The following is a 21,403-nucleotide window of genomic DNA, read 5'->3' as shown; positions in this document are numbered from 1 at the left end:
AACGAACATCAATAAAACATGCTTCAAATAGACGTACCTATTGGAACAGTGCTCGTGCACGTCGTCGAGCTCATAATGGATTTCGAACGAAGTTCTCCGCCGAGATCTCCGACGAGATCGCCGCCGCCGCCGCCGGAGTTTAGAGAGGTTATATTAAATAGTAAGGGCAATTTGGACATTTCACATGTCGTCACTTCGCGAAACGCTAAGTGACTTAGCGTTTCGCGACAAGGGCAAAATCGTCCAAAAAAAATAAAATCACCACGAGCGCAATAAAATTATCAATTTACCGTCAGATGAAATAACCGCATCTTATTTGATCAAATTTCCCATCAAAAACATCCCCAAAATTTGAAGAACTAAACATGTCTTGAAGAGGGAGAAACAAAGCTGTTCCTTTTTTCTTCTTCTTCTTCAATTGATAACAAAAATTAGTACAGAGAAGTAAGCAACAGAGATTACAAGAAGAAAAGGGAAAAGATGAACCTTTCCGATCAACACAACCATCAATCATCTTCATCCACTCCTCACTCTACCGACCGTCACCACTTTCCTGCACTCGCACCCATCCCTGATCAACACTCTACTTTCAACCCTAATCCCTCTTCCGCAGCACCACCTTCAAATGCCGATACAAACTGGGATGACAATAATACGTATCACTTTCCTTCAGTTTTCGTTCCCAAAAGACGAAGACGCGGCAGGTCCCGCAACGCGTCTCAGAATAATAATAATAATAATACCCAGGTACTCAATTTTCCATCTTTTCTGAATGGTGTTAGAGGAAATGGACATTGGTCATCTATTTCATCATCGCCGGCTTCATTTCTCAATTCGGAGCCCACCCCAAACCCAGAAAAAACACTACCCGATGTTAGTGACGACATCATCTTGATCAACAAAGAAACTATGAACGAGGCAATGACTGCACTCTCAGCTGGATTTCCAGCTGATATCCTTACCGATGAGGAGAAAGATGCCCGGGTTGTATCTTCCTTTGAATCAATTGAACAGGTCAATTACATTGTTATAAGAAATCACATTATTACTAAATGGCGTGAAAATGTTACCAGTTGGGTGTCAAAGGAGATGTTTTTCGATGTTATACCTCCTCAATACAGGTCTATTTTAGATTCTGCTTACAATTATCTGGTTTCTCATGGTTACATAAATTTTGGTGTAACACCAGTTATAAAAGAGAAAATTCCATCAGAACCTACAATGGCTAAAGTAATTGTGCTTGGAGCAGGACTAGCCGGGTTGGCTGCTGCACGTCAATTGATGAGATTTGGTTTCAAGGTGACAGTTCTCGAGGGTAGGAAACGTGCGGGTGGCCGAGTTTATACAAGGAAATTGGAAGGCTCGAATAAGACTGCTGCAGCGGATTTGGGAGGAAGTGTATTAACAAGTACTTTTGGAAACCCTCTAGGGATTCTGGCTAGACAAATGTCGTATAGTCTTCATAAGGTGAAAGATAAGTGTCCTCTCTATGGAGTTAATGGGAAACCTGTTGACTCTGAAACTGATTCAAAGGTTGAAGAAACATTTAATAGTCTATTGGATAAGGCAAGCCATCTTAGGCAGTCAATGGGGGAGGTTTCTCAGGATGTTTCACTTGGTTCAGCAATGGAGACATTTTGGGAGGGAACGGTTGAAGAGACTAGTTTATTCAATTGGCATCTTGCTAATTTGGAATATGCAAATGCAGGTTTACTTTCTAATCTTTCTCTTGCGTTTTGGGACCAAGATGATCCATTTGACATGGGTGGGGACCACTGTTTTCTATTTGGAGGGAATGGGAAGCTGATCGATGCATTGACTGAAAATGTCCCAATTCAATATGAAAAGACTGTGCATACTGTCACTTATGGTACCGACGGAGTGCAGGTTATTGCTGGAAACCAGGTGTTTGAGGGTGATGTGGTGCTTTGCACGGTTCCTTTGGGAGTTCTGAAGAGTGGTTCTATCAAATTTATCCCACAGTTGCCACAAAGGAAGCTTGATGGGATTAAGAGGCTTGGATTTGGTTTGTTGAACAAAGTGGCCATGCTTTTCCCTTATGCTTTTTGGGGGACTGATCTTGATACATTTGGGCATCTTTCCGATAATCCAAGCGATCGTGGAGAGTTTTTCTTATTCTATAGCTATGCAACTGTAGCTGGTGGTCCTCTCTTGATTGCTCTTGTTGCAGGAGAGGCTGCACAAAGATTTGAGAATATGCCTCCGCCAGAGGCTGTGACTAGGGTTCTTCTCATTCTTAGAGGTGAATTTTACAAGTAATATCCAAATGTATCCATTATATATGTATATATCAACTTTCTCTTAGGCCTATACTGCCCTATTTGGAAACACTTATGTTTTTTTAATTTTGTACCCGGATCTGGATTTGAAAGAGAAACTGCCAATGGATTTATGAATCTGGGTCAGACTAAGTTCAAATACATCCTGTTTTCAAATGCGATCTCATCTGGATCCACACATTAATGAAAAAAATCTGATAGAAATGGTGTTTTCAAATGAAACCTCAATTGAAATCACATGAATACAAAAATTCTGGATCCGGAAATGAATGTGGTTGGAATTATGTTTGGAAATTAAACTTAGTCAAGCACATATTCACATATTTATTGGTTGTTTCTCATCTGGATCTGGATACAGAATAAAAAGTTATGAGTGTGTTTACATTTCTAATAAATTGAATGTACACTACTATTGTTTCTATTCTTGTTTCATGTTATAGTAAACTGCAGTTTTGTTATCTCAATGTTCAAATTGATGCAATCAGCATAAGTTTCATTGACTTGGTTAAGATCCATGTTATTTCTAAGATCAACAGAGTAAGTGTTATGATAAGTTCTGACAAGAATCTAATTGCATGTGTTTTATGCACTACAGGAATATATGAACCTCAAGGAATCCAGGTTCCAGATCCAATACAAACTGTTTGTACCAGATGGGGCGGTGACCCCTTTAGCTTAGGTTCTTATTCTAATGTTGCGGTTGGGGCTTCAGGAGATGATTATGATATCTTAGCAGAATCTGTTGGCGATGGAAAAGTTTTCTTTGCAGGAGAAGCAACTATGAAACGCTATCCTGCAACCATGCATGGGGCTTTTCTTAGCGGGCTTAGAGAGGCTGCAAATATTCTTCAGCATTATAGTGGTAAAGGTTCGAGGGTGAATGTAGGGAAGAACACCCTAAAAAATGCTCATTCTTGCGCTTCCCTTCTTGCTGATTTATTTAGAGAGCCTGATTTAGAATTTGGTAGTTTTGCTGTAATCTTTGCACAAGAGGATTCTGATCCAAAGGCTGCAGCATTTTTGAGAGTCACATTTGGGGATACAGCAAAGAGAAATAACGAAGGTTCAAAGTCAGATCAACGTCACAATAACAAATTGCTTTTCCAACAGCTCCAATCACATTTTAATCAGCAGCAAGAATTTCATATTTATACTATGTTGTCAAAAGAACAAGCCCTAGAGCTAAGAGAAGTGAGAGGGGGCGATGAGATGAGGTTGCATTACCTTACGGAAAAGCTTGGAGTAAAGCTGATAGGTAGAAAAGGTTTAGGGCCTAATGCAGATGATGTTATCGCTTCTATTAAGGCTGAGAGGGGGAAACGGAAGTCTTCTTCAACCTCTCAGGCTCTTAAATCTGGTGAGTCCTTGTTTCCAGACACATTAATATTAGTTACATGAGTTTGATTCTGAATTGATTTATCTCTCATGTAGAAGTGTAAAATCTTGAACATTTAAAATTTTTTTAGACCTTTTGTTTTCTTAAAAAGTTTACATGTTAAAAAAGCATCGTTTAAGCACAAACGACAAATATTATGAAACAGGGAACTCAAGAGCTTCTCTTTTGATCAAAATAAGGTAACCCTGAGGATCAAGGAATGTAGTATGCAGTCAATAACTTGAGTTATGTCTAGACAAATATCGAAGCATTGTATTTGTTAGTTGGAATGATAAATTAATTATGAACCGGTATACTTCAGAAATTTTGTTGGATTAATTACTACTTAGGACACAATCAGTTGCACCTTATCGTGAATAGGTTATAGAGGAAATTTGTTTAGAGCTTGTTATCCAAAAATAAAACCTACAACTCAACATCAATCACTTTTTCTATCAAATCATCGGCTTAAAGAAACTACACTCAACATCAATCACTTTTTATAATATTTTTAAATATTAAATACCAAGGATATTTTAGTCATTTTACCAATATAATCCAAATAAACCACTTTATATCAAACAACTTTTTCTTTTAAAAAAAATGATTTTATAAATAGAAAAATTCACATCAAACAAGCCCTAACTCCAAGATGCCATTCATTATTTTGTTTCTCTTACTCTTAGCCATTGAGTACCAAAATAATTCCCACCTGCAAGGGAATGAATCTTCCAATATCAAAATCAGCATCTTTCCATGCAAATAACTGGTCACTGTATGGTAATAACTGCTGGAAATCTCTGGCAGTTAAGATGGTATTTAGGGTTCAGTAACACTGTACCTTACTCTGGCCTCATTTTGGTGGAGACGCCAAGCACTATAGTGACTTTAAGAGATATTTTTATATGGATCTTGAAGATTGTAGTTTCTTACACTTGCTAGCTAGCAGAGTTAGTACCTATACTAATATGATGTAATTGATTATTGCAGTAAGATATGTAGCACTTAAAATTGGAATCGTATTTCATTTGGGCTTTGTTGTTTGATCAATTTACCCCTACTGAACTCAATGAATAAACTTTTTCCAATGAATTGGAGCTGTTTACACAAATCCTATATCTATTAAGTAATATCATGACATTTCTTTATCAACCTTTTGTATAGGCGTGAGCAGCCCTACCCGAACCAAAAACATTGGATTTGCTGGATATAGGGTCCAGACTCCAGAGTATAAACTAAACCAACCAACCCGATCCGTGACTACCCTAATTTGCACTCAAAATTGGCTGCATTCAAAATATATTAATGTTGAGATGAACAGATAATTTTTTGCACATATAAACCACTTGAAACTATTAAAGCATATAATATTTGTTCATATATGTTTATAAATAATATTCATTAACAGTTAACTTCTTAAATATTGAATACACTTTTTGTATAAAAATAAACATGCCCATTAATAAAAAAAGTTAGCTTAGGTATTATTACTATGTTATTGGGGAATGCTTATCTGCATTCAGTTATTGTACTATATTTTTACTTTTATGCAATTAGAAAATTATCCATTATAAGTTATTATTTGAAGTTAGTTCACAAGCATGTGTAATGTGAATTTGGGGAGGTATAAGGTCAGATATAGAATATTGACAAACAGACCTTATATATGATACATATAATCCTACGGATATAGGGTCTTGATAGAGTATAAACCGATCTATTAGGGTTGGATTAATAGCCAAATAACCGAACTAACCCAATCCAAAATATGAACCTCTACTTTTGATGTAATTTAGAATAAAATATAGGGGTGAAAGCCTAAACAATAGATATGTTGCTTGTGTTTAAATGCTTAAAGAAAAGTCTGGTTCTTTGTACTTGAATACTTCTTGAAAAATCTATGGAGTATATTTATATATAATAAAAATGCAGATTGTAAATGGAATTGATTTTTTGCATTTGTATTTTTTGCAGGAATGTCTATGAAAAACCCACCTAATCTAAAGCCAAAGTCCATCAGGTACACAATGTGTATATCCATAGGTCAATCCTCCTATATATATATATATATATATATGTCGATCATCTCAAATATGATTTTTTTTACTTGGGTTTTCAGGAAAGCTAAAATATTGCGCAATAGCAATGGATCTATTGTTCTTCCTAATATCGGCATGGGAGATAAAGTGGTTGGTAAATTGTCTGCCACAGCTACTGTTCTAAATACAGGACTTAAGAACAATATAGTTTCTAATGGTCACAACAATAATGTTGAAGTAGGGGTGCCTATTTGTGCAAATCTAAACATAGACTCTAAAGAGATAATTGATTCTGGGTTTTCTAATTTGGAGAGCTCTCTAAACTCCACTTATAAGTGGGATGAGATCATAGGTAGTAGTAGTAACAATGGCGGCTCTTTTTCTCCAATTTCAAGTTTGGCGGCAGAAGTGGCTGTCAGTGATATAAGTGTTTCTATTCCTCCATTGAATATTCAAGAAGACTCCATCCTGTTGCCTGCCTCTAGTTGGACAGACAATAATACCACAGCCTCAGCAGAAGAGCAAATGTAATGAAGAAGATACAATTGCTTGTTAGTAAAGGCGTGTTCATCTCAGGTGATTACTTTTATTTTTCAAGAAAAAATGCGTTAATAGATTTCAAGCAAAAGAAACAAACAGGAAAATAGAGAACAAAAATGACTGTTTGGATGAAAAAGTGGATTATTTGGGGGCGATTCGAGTTAAATGACTAAAATGTCATTTGTATTTAATATTTTAAAATGTCATAATGATTTTATTTCATTCATCACACTATCATTTTTAGTGGTCTCTAACTTTTCCATTGATTTCTTTTTTCTATTTGTTTAGATCACTCGAGCCACACCACAAATTGACATGGGGGAAGAATCAAGGACTGGCCAGAAACAAGGACTGGCTTATGGCATCAACTATTGTGAAGAATAAATCCTGTTTCGTGTCTTGCTTACACCTACTTCCAAGTTCTATTGTGAAGAAATTGACAAGAATTAGGTTTTTTTTTTCATTGAATTTTGGTGGTATCTTTGTTTTGTATTGATGTACTTTCCATATATGTTTAGGTTATAGGTGCTTTTCTTTGTTTTAGTTTTTCCCTGTGTTTTCATCATCCTTTAAAATTAGTATATATAATGTTACTGTAGGTTAATGTGTTAACATGCAAATATTGAGCTAGATAGATCTATGGTTTATGATGTTAATTGTTATTCTTCTATTTTTTTGGCTTAAGATTAAATCATCTCTATGCTAGAGAAATTTGTTCAAATGACCCTCAAAAAGAGGTCATTCCCATATTTAACCTTCAAAAATCCCATTTTTATTTTTAACCTTTTTAATAAAAAAATTTCAATTATACACTTACTATTTTTTTTCCTTTTTTTTCTTTTCTTCCTTTTCTTCCTTCCTTTCCCTCTCATTCACGGGTTGGTCCCCACATTTCTCTATTTCTCCAAACCCAATCACCTTTCTCTTCTTCCCTTTTTCCTTTCCACCGCGATCCCACCACCCAACTACCAGCCACCGAACTCCGAGGGAGACCCAACTGCCACCGCCGCCACCGCCGACGACACAGCTCCGCTGAGACCCAGCGACAATAGACCCAACTAAGACCCCGCGACGAGACCAACCGACCAGCATCTAAATGGTTACGTTCATTTCTTTCATTCTCATTTCATTCACGTTGAAATGCTGTCAAAATGTTACGGTTGAAATGCTGGGAAATGCTACGTTTGAAATGCTGTCAAAATGGGTATGTTACTATACGCCTCACGCCCCAAGCCCCACGCCTAAGCCTCACGCCCCACGCCCCACGCCCCAAGCCCCACCCCACCCCCAAGCCCCACGCCCCACACCCAAGCCCCACGCCCAAGCCCTACGCCCCCACGCCCAAGCCCTATGCCCCCACGCCCAACCATCACTTCCCCTATGAGGAATACATCCATCTATGTTGAGGAACCAATCCAGGTTGAAACAAATGTTCAATTAACCCTTGAAAACGGATTGGAAGTGGGTACGTTTTATAAGAACAAAAAAGAACTTCAATTGAGGGTGCATTGATATGCGATGGCTAATTATTTTGAATTCAAAATCGAAAAGTCAACAAAAGTTCTTTGGTTTGTGAAATGTGTGAATGAGAATTGCAAGTGGAGATTGCGTGCCGTGAAAGAGAAATTTCAAGAGATGTTTGAGATTCGAAAATTAGTAAATGAAACACACATGCTCAATTTTGACGAGGCAAGAGAATGTGAGGCAAGCACCATCATGAGTAATTGCGGAGTGCATCAAACGTAAGTACATGGACCATCACTATGACCACATGCCTAAGAAAATAATGGAAGACATGCAGACAAATTATGAGTTTAAGATACATATAATAAGGCTTGGAGGTCTAGGGAACAAGCCTTAATGGCGGTGCGAGGAACAGTGGAGGAATCATATGGAAAATTGTCATCATACTTGTTCATGTTGGCGAAGAATAACCCATGTACCATAACTGACATTTAGACGGATGAGCATGACCATTTCAGATATATGTTAATGTCCCTAGGCTGCTCAATCAGAGGTTTCAGGTATTGTCGTCCAGTATTGTGCGTCGATGCCAGTTTCTTAAACACAAGATTGGAGGTCAACTATTGGTTGCGATTGAATTGGATGCGAATGAACAACTATTTCCCGTTGCTTTTGGCGTCGTTGATTCGGAGAATAATAACTCTTGGACATATTTAATACAACAATTAAGAGTGACAATTGGATTAGTCCCGGATCTCGTCTTCGTATCTGGTAGACACCCAAGTATTGCCAATGCCTTATCCGCTGTTTTTTCCAGAAGCACATCACGCGGCATGCACATACCACATCAAAATGAATATTATGGCCAAATTTAAAACCGATAACTGCCACGATGAGTTTGATATGACTTCACGCGCATACATAGTGCCACAGTTTCATCAACATTTTGACAAGATCAAGACCAAGTACCCTCGGATTGCTGCATATCTGGAACAGATAGGAGTGGAGAGATGGAGTCGTGCATTTTTTCCTGGTTTTCGATAAAATCAAATGACAAACAATTACGCTGAGAGCTTTAATAGTCAGTGCAGAAATGCTAGGAAATATCCCATATCAACATTGACTGAGTATTTATGAATGACACTACAAGAATGGTTTAATGATAGAAGAGAAAAAGTTTCCAACCACATAAAACATTTATTTCAATATTATGAAAAGTTCTTACGTGAACAAGTCGAGAAAGTCAGATTCTACAACGTTAATCCACTTAATAGATTCGAGTTTCATGTGAATGACGGTGAACATGATTTTCAAGTTGATCTCCAAACTCGAACTTGTACTTGTAGGGTATTTGATATATCTGGTCTTCCTTATAAACATGCCTTTGCTGCTGCCCGTTCTTGGAAAACTATTCCATATGAGTACTGCTCAAGGTTAGAGAATAATTGCATTTTTTAATTCTAAGATTGAATTTATATAACTTAAATATTATTTTTTTTCAGGTTTTTCACAACTGAAGCGTGGTGCATGAAATATGTAAATACATATTATCAAATTTGCAATGAAGGTTGTTGGGATATTCTAGAAAATATCAAGGAAAGAGTTTGTCTAAAACCCCCGTCAAGGTTAAGAAGGGTCGGACAACAAAGCGTATGCCATCACAAGGTAAGTCTCGTAAGGAACAAAGACGGTGCAACTCATGTGGCGGTCGAGGACATAACAGGGCAACATGCAAAGTAGTGATGTCTGCACCATTTACTTCAAGACAACAAGTGTCACAACCTTCACAACCGTCACAGTTGGCCCATCCTTCACCATCTTCATCCTTGCCACATTCTTTAGACAATATTTTTTTGGTTAAATTGTATGTTTTTGCACCAACTGAATCAGTGACTATTCCAATGATGTTATATATATATATATATATATATATATATATATATATATATATATATATATATATATATATATATATATAGGTGGTGGTTTTGTGCAGGTGTTTGTTTTTTAATATATGTCATGTATGTGCAGGTGTTGGTTTTATATATGTGCATGTTAGGGCAACATGTGTGCAGGTATTGGCGTGTGCTTGGGCGTGGAGTTGGGCGTGAGCTTGGGCGTGGGGTTGGGCGTGAGACTTAGGCGTGGGGCTTGGACGTGGGGCGTAGGGCTTGGTGATTGAGCGTGGGGCTTTACATATTATTCTTTGAATTAATTTAAGGTTTTGTTATACATGGAAAATCCAACAAAGACAAGAATAATTAACTAATTTAAGAATGAAATTTGAAGTCAACAAATTAACTATTTATATTCAATTTAGATTAGGGGTCTACAATTTGATGGAATAACCTTACTGCCCATTTGTTTCTCCAAAAATTCATATTTTTAGTGACCACATTTGATATATTCAATGAGGCAATAAGGTATTCCAAATGCATAATAGTAAAACCCCACAGTCCCCACTTTTGGTTGTCTTTGGGACTGTTGGATATGGTATTATGGAATATGACATCCTATCTAATTTCAGCAAGTGCAACATCATTATTCTTCCTCTTCGTCCTCCTCTTCCTCTCAATATCAAGTGCAACAGTACCTGTCACTTCTTTTTCTTCTCCTCCACCATTCTTTTGTTCCTTTATTTTCCTCAATAATGTGATTATAAGTTGTTGATTCTCATTGATGAGCTTGATTTCAGTTTTAATCTCATTCACATCCTTTTTAATCTCATTCACATTCTTTGTCAGCTCATCAAGTTTAGCATCAGCATCAGTATGGGCTTGAGGAGACACTAGATTGGGTGCAGAAGATGTAGAATTGTGTTCATAAGTTGGAGGAGTCGTCGCAGAAGGGATATGATGAGAGCTGTCTTCGCTAGTTTCATCGTTAACTTCAAGGAACTTGGGAGTTGTCTTGGCTAGTTTCATCTTCTTGGCCGGCGACAATTTGGGAGTTCTTTCATGTTTTTCTTCTTCTTCACAAACTTCTATCTTTCTCTTCCTCTCATCAAATTCAAAGAATTCATCATAAATGTTGTTTGTCATATCTTCAAAGTCGTCCCCAGAGTACATCCGCTTCTCCTCCGCAGACTCATGAATTTTTCTTCGAACATTGCACTTCTGGATGGCTGTGGATACCTCAGGTCCGGTATAACTCCTCAAAGATTTATAGAGCACTATCCTTGGGCTTGTAGGATCATCTTGATCATCTTCCAGTGTCCTTTCAGCAAATTTGGGGACGAATGTATTGATAAGCTCATAGGTCCACACTTGGAATGCTAGTGCGAACCCATGTAAAGTATAAGCGACATCACATATGCCTTTCTTTTCCCAGCTTCTCTTCTTGGCGAGATATAACTCACGGAGGTGTTTCATATCTTTGTCAATACCCTGCAAGGTTGCTCTAAAGGACACCTTTCCCCATGGAAATTGGAGGAACATCTCCATGTCTTCCACCATGTGAAAGATTCTCAAACTTATCTTCCTCCTATTATCAGATGCGAACAAATACTGATAAATGAAAAATATGAGCCCCATCTTCCATGAATCCTCCTTATCAGAGCATCCGACGAAAATGTCTTCAAGCTCTTTCAGTCTAACATCCTTTTTACCCTTAAAATATTTGAGTACAAGGGGTGGACATTCTTCAACCTCCTCCACCAAAGGAAATCTGCCAAAGTTGAGGCCTGTCACCAATGCATAATCCTTCATGCCCCAACAGACCTCCTTACCATTGACCAAGAACCTTATCTCCTTCGAATTTGAGCTAATTTTTCTAATAAGCATCTGATGGAGTATGGTTCCCAAAAAATATAATGTCGGGGCTTGGAATATATACTGGAATTGGGTCTGCAAAGCCTTATCCAAAAGATCATGGTGAGTAAACCTCTCCTTTATCTTCGCCAAGCTGGAGCCGGTGGATTTCCATGAAACACGGCCATTAAAATCATTAATAAGGGGTTCGTTTGGTGCCATCTGCAAAAACAATCAGTAAAATCATATACACAATGTTTTGTGGATCAAAAACTGTAAAATTATATTAATAATTACAGCCACGCCCCACGCACTACCCCACGCCCAAGCCCACGCCCAAACCCACTCTCCACGCCCAAACCCACGCCCAAGCCCAAGCCCACGCACAACTCCATGCTCAAGCCCACGCTCAACGCACAACCCCACGCCCAAGCCCAAGCCCAAGCCCAAGCCCAAGTTCAATGCACAACCCCACGCTCAACGCACTACCCCACGCCCAACCCCACAACCCCCACGCCCAACCCCACGACCAAGCCCACGCTCAACGCATTACCATTCTCATCATTCACAAACTATTCTCAAACATTCTCAGCATTTCAAATATTCACAAACCATTCACAAACATTTTCAGTATTTCAAACTATATCATTCTCATCATTTCAAACCATAAACTTAAACTAAAATCCTAAAACCCTAAAACATTTCATACTCAACATGCAAATATACCATTCTCATCATTCAGAATAAGCAAAACATATACCAAATATTCACAAACATTCTCAACATTTCAAACTATACCATTCTCATCATTTCAAACCATTAACTTAAACCCTAAATCCTAAAACCCTAAAACATTTCATACTCAACCATTTGATCAAATTTCCCTTTGAAATCAGGATAAATCCGGTTCTTAGGCACCGCCACTTATTACTTGAACTACCTTAGGCGATTCAAAATCCGAAAGAGCATTTAAGTGTGCAAAGAGCATTCTTATCTATTCATAATATTAAACTAACTAAATCGAAAATGAAAAAGAAATTATTTTGAGAGGAACCTTGTGTTCGCCGGAGAAGGATGCGTCGGGGGCGTCTGGGGGAATAGAAATCTAGCTATCTGAAGAAATCTAAAATAGAAAACAGAACCAGTCTTGGCTATCGTCGGGGCTAGAAGCTTCGGGCTTGGGCGGGGGGAAGTGGGCGTGCGTCGGAGGCGTCGGGCGTCTGGGGGAGGGGAGAAAGAAGGAAGTGGAAGTGTAATGGTCGGGAGGACGGAGCGGGGGGAAGAATGGGGAGAAAGAAGGAAGAAAAGTAAATAAAATAAAAAAGAAAAAAGAAAAAAAAGTTATTAAGGGTAAAATTAAAAAAAAATTTAAAAAATATGTTAAAAATAAAAATTATTAAGATTAAAAATAGGAATACCCTATTTTGAAGATCATTTTATCAAATTTCCCCTATGCTAAGGTAACATCACATACCCTATTTTTTTTGTGTTCTGATTCTTAATCATAATGATTTTTTTTCATCTTTATTTATTTATTTTAAATTTGTACAGTTAGGGGATCAATTTGTTTTAAATCAAATCAATTTAGTTCCAGTTATAATTTTAAAATTTATCAATAACGTTATAATTTTAGTTAATATTTTGAACGTTAATCAAATTTATTTGGTTAATTGAATAGACTCAAAAGAATATAATGCGGACCATATTTTCACTACTTCAACATTTTTGAATAAACTAAAAAGTACTTGACAATTTGAAACACAACTAACTAAAAAGTACTTGACAATTTGAAACACAACTAACCGCGTTTATTTATTTTTTTAATTTAATAAATTAACAAACATTTCACAGTTTTTAGCCCCACTTTAAGTTGCGACTTCTTTGTGAGAATTGAATCTAAGAATTTTAATCTCTTAGACAAGACTCTTTACACTCAGCCCTTGAGAGTGCTGAACTAACCCACGTTTAGCTTCATTTGGAAACACAATTTTGATGGAATTTTTCATTTCTATATGAACCCAAATATAATAACATTTAGAAACTAAATTTAACTCCACAGTAAGATGTGTCGGAATTCGGGGAAGGTGAATTTGAGTTTTCACTTATGGATAGAGTATCATTCTCATCACCCCTTAATATGGGGACTACTTGTTAATAATAAGTTGGAAAAGCTGTGACCTGCAAAATTATGCAAAAAAAAAACCCACAAAATCAATACCAGCATTGTATGAGCACGATGATAAAACGTTAAAAACTCCAATTATCTCTTACGCTTCTAAAGCTTCAATCCAGAATGGATGGCCACCACACCGCCCACAAGATTTTCATATTCAACTTTTTGAAACCCAGCATCCGCGATTAATGAAGCGAATTTCTCCTGCACCAATTGAGACACAAGCACAATAATTAAGCCCAAGGCAGGTCATTTTCTCTCTTCTATTATTCTTAGCTGCAATAAATGAAATCTAAAACGAGAGAAATTCAAGTTATGAAACGACGATCAAGTTTGGAAGAATGTCCTCTATGAATTAGGTAAGTTTCCCAGCAGTTATCCCAATTGTTTACTTTATAAGGAGTGGGGATGATGTTACTTCAGATTCTGTTTTGCTTACATTTGTTTGCAATAAGTTGTACATGAACAGTTAGATTAGCAGCCTAAGGTCGAGTGATTTGATTTTGATCTCATCTTCTAAGGGTCGAGGTAATTTACATAATAAATTTTGACAAATATTATATAGAACCAGTCCTTGTTTAGCTGTTGTAAATAATTAGAAACTGACAAAGTAATTGTATAGAAAGTATAGTAGATATTAACAAAGGGCCTATACAGAATCACTAAGGGCTTGTTTGATCTAGCCTGTAAGTGGATTATTTGGGTCAAATGACCAAAATATCCTTAGTAATTGATATTTTAAAATGTTAGTTGATGATTTGAATGATGTCATATCATGGTGTGCAAATATGTGAAAACCGTATATAACTTTAAAACTACAATATCAGATTCCAAAAAGGAACTAAACTGAAATCTCCACCATGAGGTCGATGCAGCAAAAGTATTAGGGGTTACAGAAGAAAGCAAATGAAATAACCTGAGGTGGAAAACGACGAATACTCTCAACTAGATATTGATAAGAATCTCGGTCTCCAGCAACTAGCTCTCCTAAAGCTGGAATGACTGAGAACGAGTAATTATCATACCTGCACAAAGTACAATAATCCAACATCACGAGGACAGCAAAATCAAATATGAACACTTTCAAGTTTCAACCACTCTTAGTAGGACGCAAAATGGAATATATTTCACAAAAAAAACATATTTGGTAGAAATGCATATATGAATTGCGGAAACCGAATGTCCAATAATTTATTGGTAGATCAGAGTATCCTGCATTGTTAAATTTACCCAACAAAGAAGAGCTTAGAAAGGTCTGTATGAATTTTCTAAAAAAAAGGTTTGTATGAAGATACATACAATTCTTTAAAAACTGGAATTTCAACATGACTTAGTTCAAGACAAAGGAATCTTCCCCCAGGTTTAAGCACCCTGAAATGAACAAAAAATCAGTTAAATACAATTGGCATGAATAGAGTCTGAGTATCAACATTTCACAAAAACCAAGAAAAGAAAAATCACAGAACAACAAAACATTTCCAGTAATTTTTGTGTGTTTTGGAGATTAATAGATGTAAATTCTTTGTATGGGAAACACACAATGTTTTCACGGGCATGTCTTCTCTCTTTTAAGGGATGTCACATTCACCACCAGACATTTACATAATAAGATCAATTGATTTTTAATAAATGCCACATTTATGAAAAAAAGGTTAGCACGAGGCCTTCATCATATTTCTTCTTGTTTTCTCAAACTCCATTTATAACAAAGCTACAGTATTATGCATGCGAATTACTAAAACATTCCAAATGACGAGCTTGGGAAGTAATCAAAAAAGCAACAAGCTGTTTTCATCTATGGCTGTTATTGAAATGTTGCGAGCCAAAAATACAAAATTTGAGCCGAAATTCTGAATCAATATTTATCAGGAAGCTCCCTAGCCTTAAAGTTTATACTAGCATATTGGTTTTGAGGCAGGACATGTGCATTCATTTATAACGCTTTGGGAGAAAGCATCGCTTAGAGAAACCACGGAATTTGGAGGACATCACATGGGACTGGTATCCAAGGAGAGCTATCGCGTATATAAGGTTCCAGTACACTACACATATTTGGAGGTTGTCAATGGAGAATGAATGAAGTTCTGGCATCATGTCAGAACGCTTAACTTAGGTTGAAAGATGACATGTTTAAATTTCGGTCCCAATAAGTTCAGTTCATGGTTAAATTCAATTTCTCAGTTTACTGGTTTTTAGCAACCTCTTGGAGAATTTGGAACTTTCTTTTATGCAAACAAATATCTAAACTCAACTAGTATGCAGTATACATGACCTATCTTGACTAAATGAGAACAAAACGTGAGTTTATATATGGATATTATCCATTTCCCGTTGAATTTTATTTATTTGTACAAGACTATTTTTCTTAAAATTGAACTTTGTTGCGTTGAACAGTACAAAAAAGTAAGAGAATAACCTCTAGTATTAAGGGAATGCCGCATATTCATTTTACTATGTTCAGCTATGTAGTCCTCTATATATGTGCCATTATGTTGCTGCTAGTACTTCTACTTTTATTTTCACACATATCCATTGCAAACTTTTATTGACTCTAGTTAAAAAGCAGATACTCATAAATTTTAATTAAAGCACTTGCATATATTAATATCAATATTCAAAACTAATTCTCAATAAAAGTCTCATGTTTTCAAATAAGCTATAATTATCTCCAAAAACCCAAGGACTCTTTAGTTTGTCTAATATTCAAGAACAACCTGTCTATATTTTATAGGTTTGAAAACATGTGCTGGCATTCGCTTTTAAGGTGAAAAACAGTGATTTTTATATTTAAATCACCATTGCAGCAAAAAACAAACACATTAATTATCAACATTTTGCTTTGTGGGACTACAGTACAGTAATTCATAGTTTGAAGAGGGAAGAATCCATCGACCACATTCGACCTTGCCAAGAGCATGTGGACATCCTTCATTTCTAATGGGATGCTCCACCCAATATCACCGACTTTTGTGGATTCAAGCTCTAGCAACAACATTGTGGACAACTGAAAACCAATCCCTATCATAATGTGGTGGACGATTTGGAAATAAATAAATAGAACAGGTCTTCGACGGGAAAAACTATGGATTTGAACGACTCACAGGATTCATGTTGCACGCACTCGTTTCAATCCAGAGGGGACTTGTACAGGATGAGAATTCTTTAATCTTATTGGCATTTAAACTTATTTCTTTTGTTTTTGTCTATGTTTATTGTATTAGTCCCTCTTCCCCTTTTTGTAACGTTTGAACGCAACTTGCGTTCTTTTTAATGAAAAGTTGATATTTTTCAAATTAATTCAAGCTTTGTATTGACATATGTTTAGAGGTGTGTTCCAAAATTAAGTCTAAATCTAAAAGAAAATATGTATTTTACTGCAGAAAAAAAAGACTAAATCTAGGCCAGCTGTTATTAACTGTTACAAGTGGTTGTTGTTTGTATGTTTACTGTCCCCAAGCTTCATAACTCAAGACATCTTTCAAAGATTATATATAATAGACTCGTCTTAAATTCAATGAATGTTGTTCTTCTCATGCATTGGAATAAAAGATCTCAAAAGGGGTCAGTTTTTATTTTTGATATGTTCTATAAATCTATTAGTGTTGTGAGACTTATTCACTTTAGTTGGCTACCATGAGGATACTGTCTTCCTACTGAGAAACATCACATTTCATAAAGTGATTTATAATTTGAAAAACCCAGGTTTTTTTATGAAAGGTCTACGAATTTGGATTGGAGAGTATTAATAGATTAAATAAAATAATATCCTTCCAACTGTGAAGTTAAATTAGACACATATTGTTGGAGTATTAGAAATGATATCTCATAATGTAACATGATATGATTGTAAATAATCATATATGATTACATTTGATTAGGATATTATAACCTTAGGTTAATAGGTAGAATATCCTATTTATAAATGATATCTAACATGTAAGCACAATACATTTTCGATACTATTTCCTCATTCCAATTGGTCACCCTAAAACCTAATATTAGTAGTAAAGAGTATCAGCTTATCACCAACTTATCTGCTTTTTTTCTTTGAGATTCGAATGTCCCAAAATGAAGGTTTTATCATGAGGACCAAAAACCTAGTTATTTACTCCTTAGTTCAGTTACAAACTAAGTGAGGAACATATTTTGCAGCAAACATAATCAGCAAGTGAAATAATTATGTGCGAGAGATCACCTGTAAGCTTCAGCAAGAACTTTCTCTATATGTGTCACATTCCTGATACCAAATGCAATTGTATAACCATCCATTGAGTTATCTTCAAAATCAAGAAGCTCAGCATTTCCCTCCACCCATATGAGAGATCGATCTCCTCGAAGCCCTACAGTTTAAACAAGGATTTTCCACAAGACAAAAGCATATGTGCTTTCAGAGTCAAACCTATAGAGAGTAAATCTTCATAAAGGAAACTTACTTGAGTTCTTTATCTATACCTCTCTCCTGAGCTCTCTTTTTACCAACATTCAACATATTTGGATTGATATCACAAACGAATATCTTTGTTTCCTCATGAGTAATATCTTCAGGAAGAGTTTGCAGGGATCTACGGCTGATGCTGTTAATATTGTCTAAGATCCGAAAAGCAATATCCCCTGTATAAATAAATTAAAAATAAGGATTTAATACCAATATAGAAATATAAGCTAGAACATATGCAAGCAAGTCTCTCCTCTGACCGCGGGCAGAGATTACCATGCATATTTTCTTTTTGATGAATTTAGGAAGTTAGCACGAACCCTCACAGTCATGGTCCCCACTTCAACTTAAGACGTTCTAAATAAGAATCGAACCCGTTATTACTTATTACTATGCATATATATTATAGCTTATATTATTACCATGCACATATCTTATGGGACAACTGGAAGAAGCAATTTCTGAACCTCAAAGAAATTGAACTCGATGTCATTTTCATATATCATAGCTTGTATACTCGGTTAGAAGAATTTCAAATGCAAACTAGCATTTACTAAGGACATACTATTACAATCAGAATTACAAATAGACAAGATATTGCTTCTACCCAAATCTCATACTAAATGGTTGGCCACGTTTATTTTTCGTCTAATCGCCTCATGACAAATACCCAATATGTGTAATTGAGTAGATTAAGGCCAGCGCCTTTTAGAAATAAATGAAAACAAAGGTATCAAGTCCCTTCTGAAATCAGAAGAAACATAATAGAAGACCATAAACAATAAAGCTACTTAATATTCATTAAGTGGATTATCTATTTCATTTGGATTTGAGACAATGAATCTCAATCCTAGTGGCTGGTATCACCATAACTAGGCCGACCAAGTTTTCCTCCATCCCTGCCCAACTACATGATGAAAGAAAACATTTTTCACCTTATACTCAAATGGACCTTTATTTTAGTTTACACTCGTGGCACTATCCAAAGCCTTTAACTGCATTCTGGAGTACAATTTTAACCACCAACCAGGTAGTGTCAAAGATGCTTATAGAATATTTGATTTTGCTATGACGCCAAAAGATGTTAACCTAGTTAGCATGCTCCTCTTCTTGCCAATTTAATTCATAAATAGTGAAAGGTGTTTTTCCAAAATTTTGATTGCCTTGGCAAGGAAACCTACTTGAATTTGAAGGAGATGTATAAAATGAAGCCTAGGCATATTTACCATATAAACAAAGGAAGGAATATGCTTTGTATAAAGACAGTGTACCAACTTTCCTTTCCCGTTTCCACAAGAATAACTAATGAAATAAATTGATTTTACCTAACAGACTTACCAGTTCCACCAGCCACATCCAGATATTTCATTCCAGGAAATGGATTTAATTTGCAGACTAATCTGAGAATAGGCAAGACACCAATAGAACGCATTTTTATCAGAAGACTTCAAGAAATCATAAAATGTCAATGTTCAAATTGAATTAATACTGGGACTGGCCTATCCTTCCATAACCGGTGTAGCCCTGCAGTCATCACATCATTCATGAGATCATACTTGGAAGCGACGTTGGTAAAGACATTGCCAACCATTTGAATCTTCTCTTCTTCTCGTATTTGTTTGAAACCTGAAATTTACAAAAAAAAAAAACTAGGAATATCAAGATAAAAATGCATGACTCAAAAAGATCTTATGGAACAGGCAAAACATCTTAATGAGTTTACAAGTGGAAAAATCATCCATGAATTTGTCTACTCTTATTCTATCGATCTAGATGTGATATTGTATGTCATGAAACAAAGTACAATTCCATTATTCAAAAGGAGAAGTGGCAAAAAGGACTCTCCTTCTTCCATACACCTGTAGTTAACCATCTAATACTGGTATACCACTTTAAATACATCAGACATGATAAAGTTCTCCTATAAAAGTCTAACAATTTGAGAAGGGTAGAGATAAAAGTAATTGCTAATCAATGAAAAAAAATATCATGATTGACATTATTTCTTGCATCATCCACCGAAATAAATACATACTTTTTTATTCGTTAATTATCATTTTAATTCCACAAATGGGTGGAAAATCTGGAATGGGGAGGAAGTCACTCCAGTTATTTAAGATATTATTGCTCATCTTTAGGAGAGGATCCCTCACAGATATAATATAAGAACTAACAGTAGCTATTTCTTGTTTCCCTTTTCTCACGTTACTATCTTTATTGTGGTTAGGGTAAACTGCTCTAGCATAAGCTGACATGACAATGTTCATTCAGTTAGTAGTTAATTGCTTATCAATAAAATGGTTAGAGGACATATGAAAGGTCGACAAAGGCGGAAAAAGAAAGTTAGAATTACTTGAATCTTAACAGGTTCTCTTCTCTCTCTATCTCACCTCTCCAATTCAATCTGTCTAACCCTATCTCTTTCAATTGTAGGATCATCTACAATTGGAACTCTTTCCTTTCTCATCTCATACTCTGATCCTTCTACGACACAATTCATGTATTAATTAGTTGATTGATCTAGGTTTTGGCTCTTGTTCTAATTGCCATCATATCAGGTAGCTTCCTAGATTAAACTACATGTAAATCCAACAAACAATGCAAGTCAATAAAATCTGAATTATAGATTTTCTGAGAGTCCAACAATAATCGCATTATGATAATCATGCTCTATCCACAGAAGATATCTGACATCCCACGGAACACATACAAAATATTTTCACCAAGAAATGTAAAACTGTATTGCAAGTTGGAACTCCGACTAACTTAGTTATCAATTTCGTAAGCATATTAAGGAATCATGATGAGAATATAGAAAACTGAACTCGCTCCTCATCTTAATTGCAGCATTAGATGTTCCAAATTGATGCCTATAATTCATGTTCTCATTTATCCTAAATAATAGGTTATTCGTATGAGCATTGGAATCAATTTTTTATTAATAAATTTCGTAGGTGAACAGAGATTCATTATCTTCCATATAAATGAGGAATTTATGCAATAATTCTGACTAACCGAAGCTTGTAGCATGAGAATGTAACATCGATGCAGGAGAGAATGAAGAGCGTAAATTGCTCCTTAGAAGACGCCTGCTTATCGTTCTTAACGCCATGGCTACTGTTCGTCGCGGAAACCGTTCAGAGATCTAGCTAGCGTTCGTCGTGTCGTCCAGCCTTAGTTTCAAACTGGAGAGCTCGTCGCCGCTGGCTGATAGTCAAGTAGATCAAACAAAGAACCGAAACTGAAAAACAAAATAATAATAATAATAATTTTTAACCCAGGCCAAATCAGTCCGACCCGATCCGGATTTTAGTCACAGTTTCATAAA

The 21,403-nt window shown here is 36.1% G+C and overlaps 3 protein-coding genes across 3 annotated transcripts; 1 reads left to right on the top strand and 2 right to left on the bottom strand.

Moving 5' to 3' along the window:
• The first annotated feature begins 359 nt into the window (after nucleotides 1–359).
• LOC124944744 (protein FLOWERING LOCUS D) lies at nucleotides 360–6,916 on the top strand. The gene is made up of 5 exons (XM_047485082.1): nucleotides 360–2,263; nucleotides 2,896–3,657; nucleotides 5,650–5,695; nucleotides 5,795–6,290; nucleotides 6,543–6,916. Exons 1-4 carry the CDS (start codon nucleotides 481–483, stop codon nucleotides 6,243–6,245), a joined length of 3,042 nt encoding a protein of 1,013 aa, XP_047341038.1. The 5' UTR covers nucleotides 360–480; the 3' UTR covers nucleotides 6,246–6,290; nucleotides 6,543–6,916.
• A 3,132-nt stretch (nucleotides 6,917–10,048) lies between these two features.
• On the bottom strand, nucleotides 10,049–12,588 carry LOC124910736. Its single transcript, XM_047451417.1, has 2 exons — nucleotides 12,522–12,588; nucleotides 10,049–11,689 (listed from the first exon to the last, which is right to left on the bottom strand). The coding sequence occupies exon 2, from the start codon at nucleotides 11,687–11,689 to the stop codon at nucleotides 10,232–10,234; it is 1,458 nt and encodes a 485-aa protein (XP_047307373.1). The 5' UTR covers nucleotides 12,522–12,588; the 3' UTR covers nucleotides 10,049–10,231.
• An 895-nt stretch (nucleotides 12,589–13,483) lies between these two features.
• LOC124944382 (2-methoxy-6-polyprenyl-1,4-benzoquinol methylase, mitochondrial) lies at nucleotides 13,484–21,305 on the bottom strand. Its single transcript, XM_047484628.1, has 9 exons — nucleotides 21,091–21,305; nucleotides 19,575–19,701; nucleotides 19,414–19,475; nucleotides 18,093–18,251; nucleotides 17,836–17,980; nucleotides 14,940–15,011; nucleotides 14,557–14,665; nucleotides 13,739–13,844; nucleotides 13,484–13,645 (listed from the first exon to the last, which is right to left on the bottom strand). The coding sequence occupies exons 1-8, from the start codon at nucleotides 21,185–21,187 to the stop codon at nucleotides 13,743–13,745; spliced, it is 873 nt and encodes a 290-aa protein (XP_047340584.1). The 5' UTR covers nucleotides 21,188–21,305; the 3' UTR covers nucleotides 13,484–13,645; nucleotides 13,739–13,742.
• Between the last annotated feature and the right edge of the window lie 98 nt (nucleotides 21,306–21,403).

Source organism: Impatiens glandulifera, chromosome 7 (genome assembly GCF_907164915.1).
Source record: "Impatiens glandulifera chromosome 7, dImpGla2.1, whole genome shotgun sequence".
Lineage (NCBI taxonomy): Eukaryota > Viridiplantae > Streptophyta > Magnoliopsida > Ericales > Balsaminaceae > Impatiens > Impatiens glandulifera.
The sequence above is the reverse complement of the archived record's forward strand: the minus strand, read 5'-3'. Positions and strand labels throughout refer to the sequence as shown.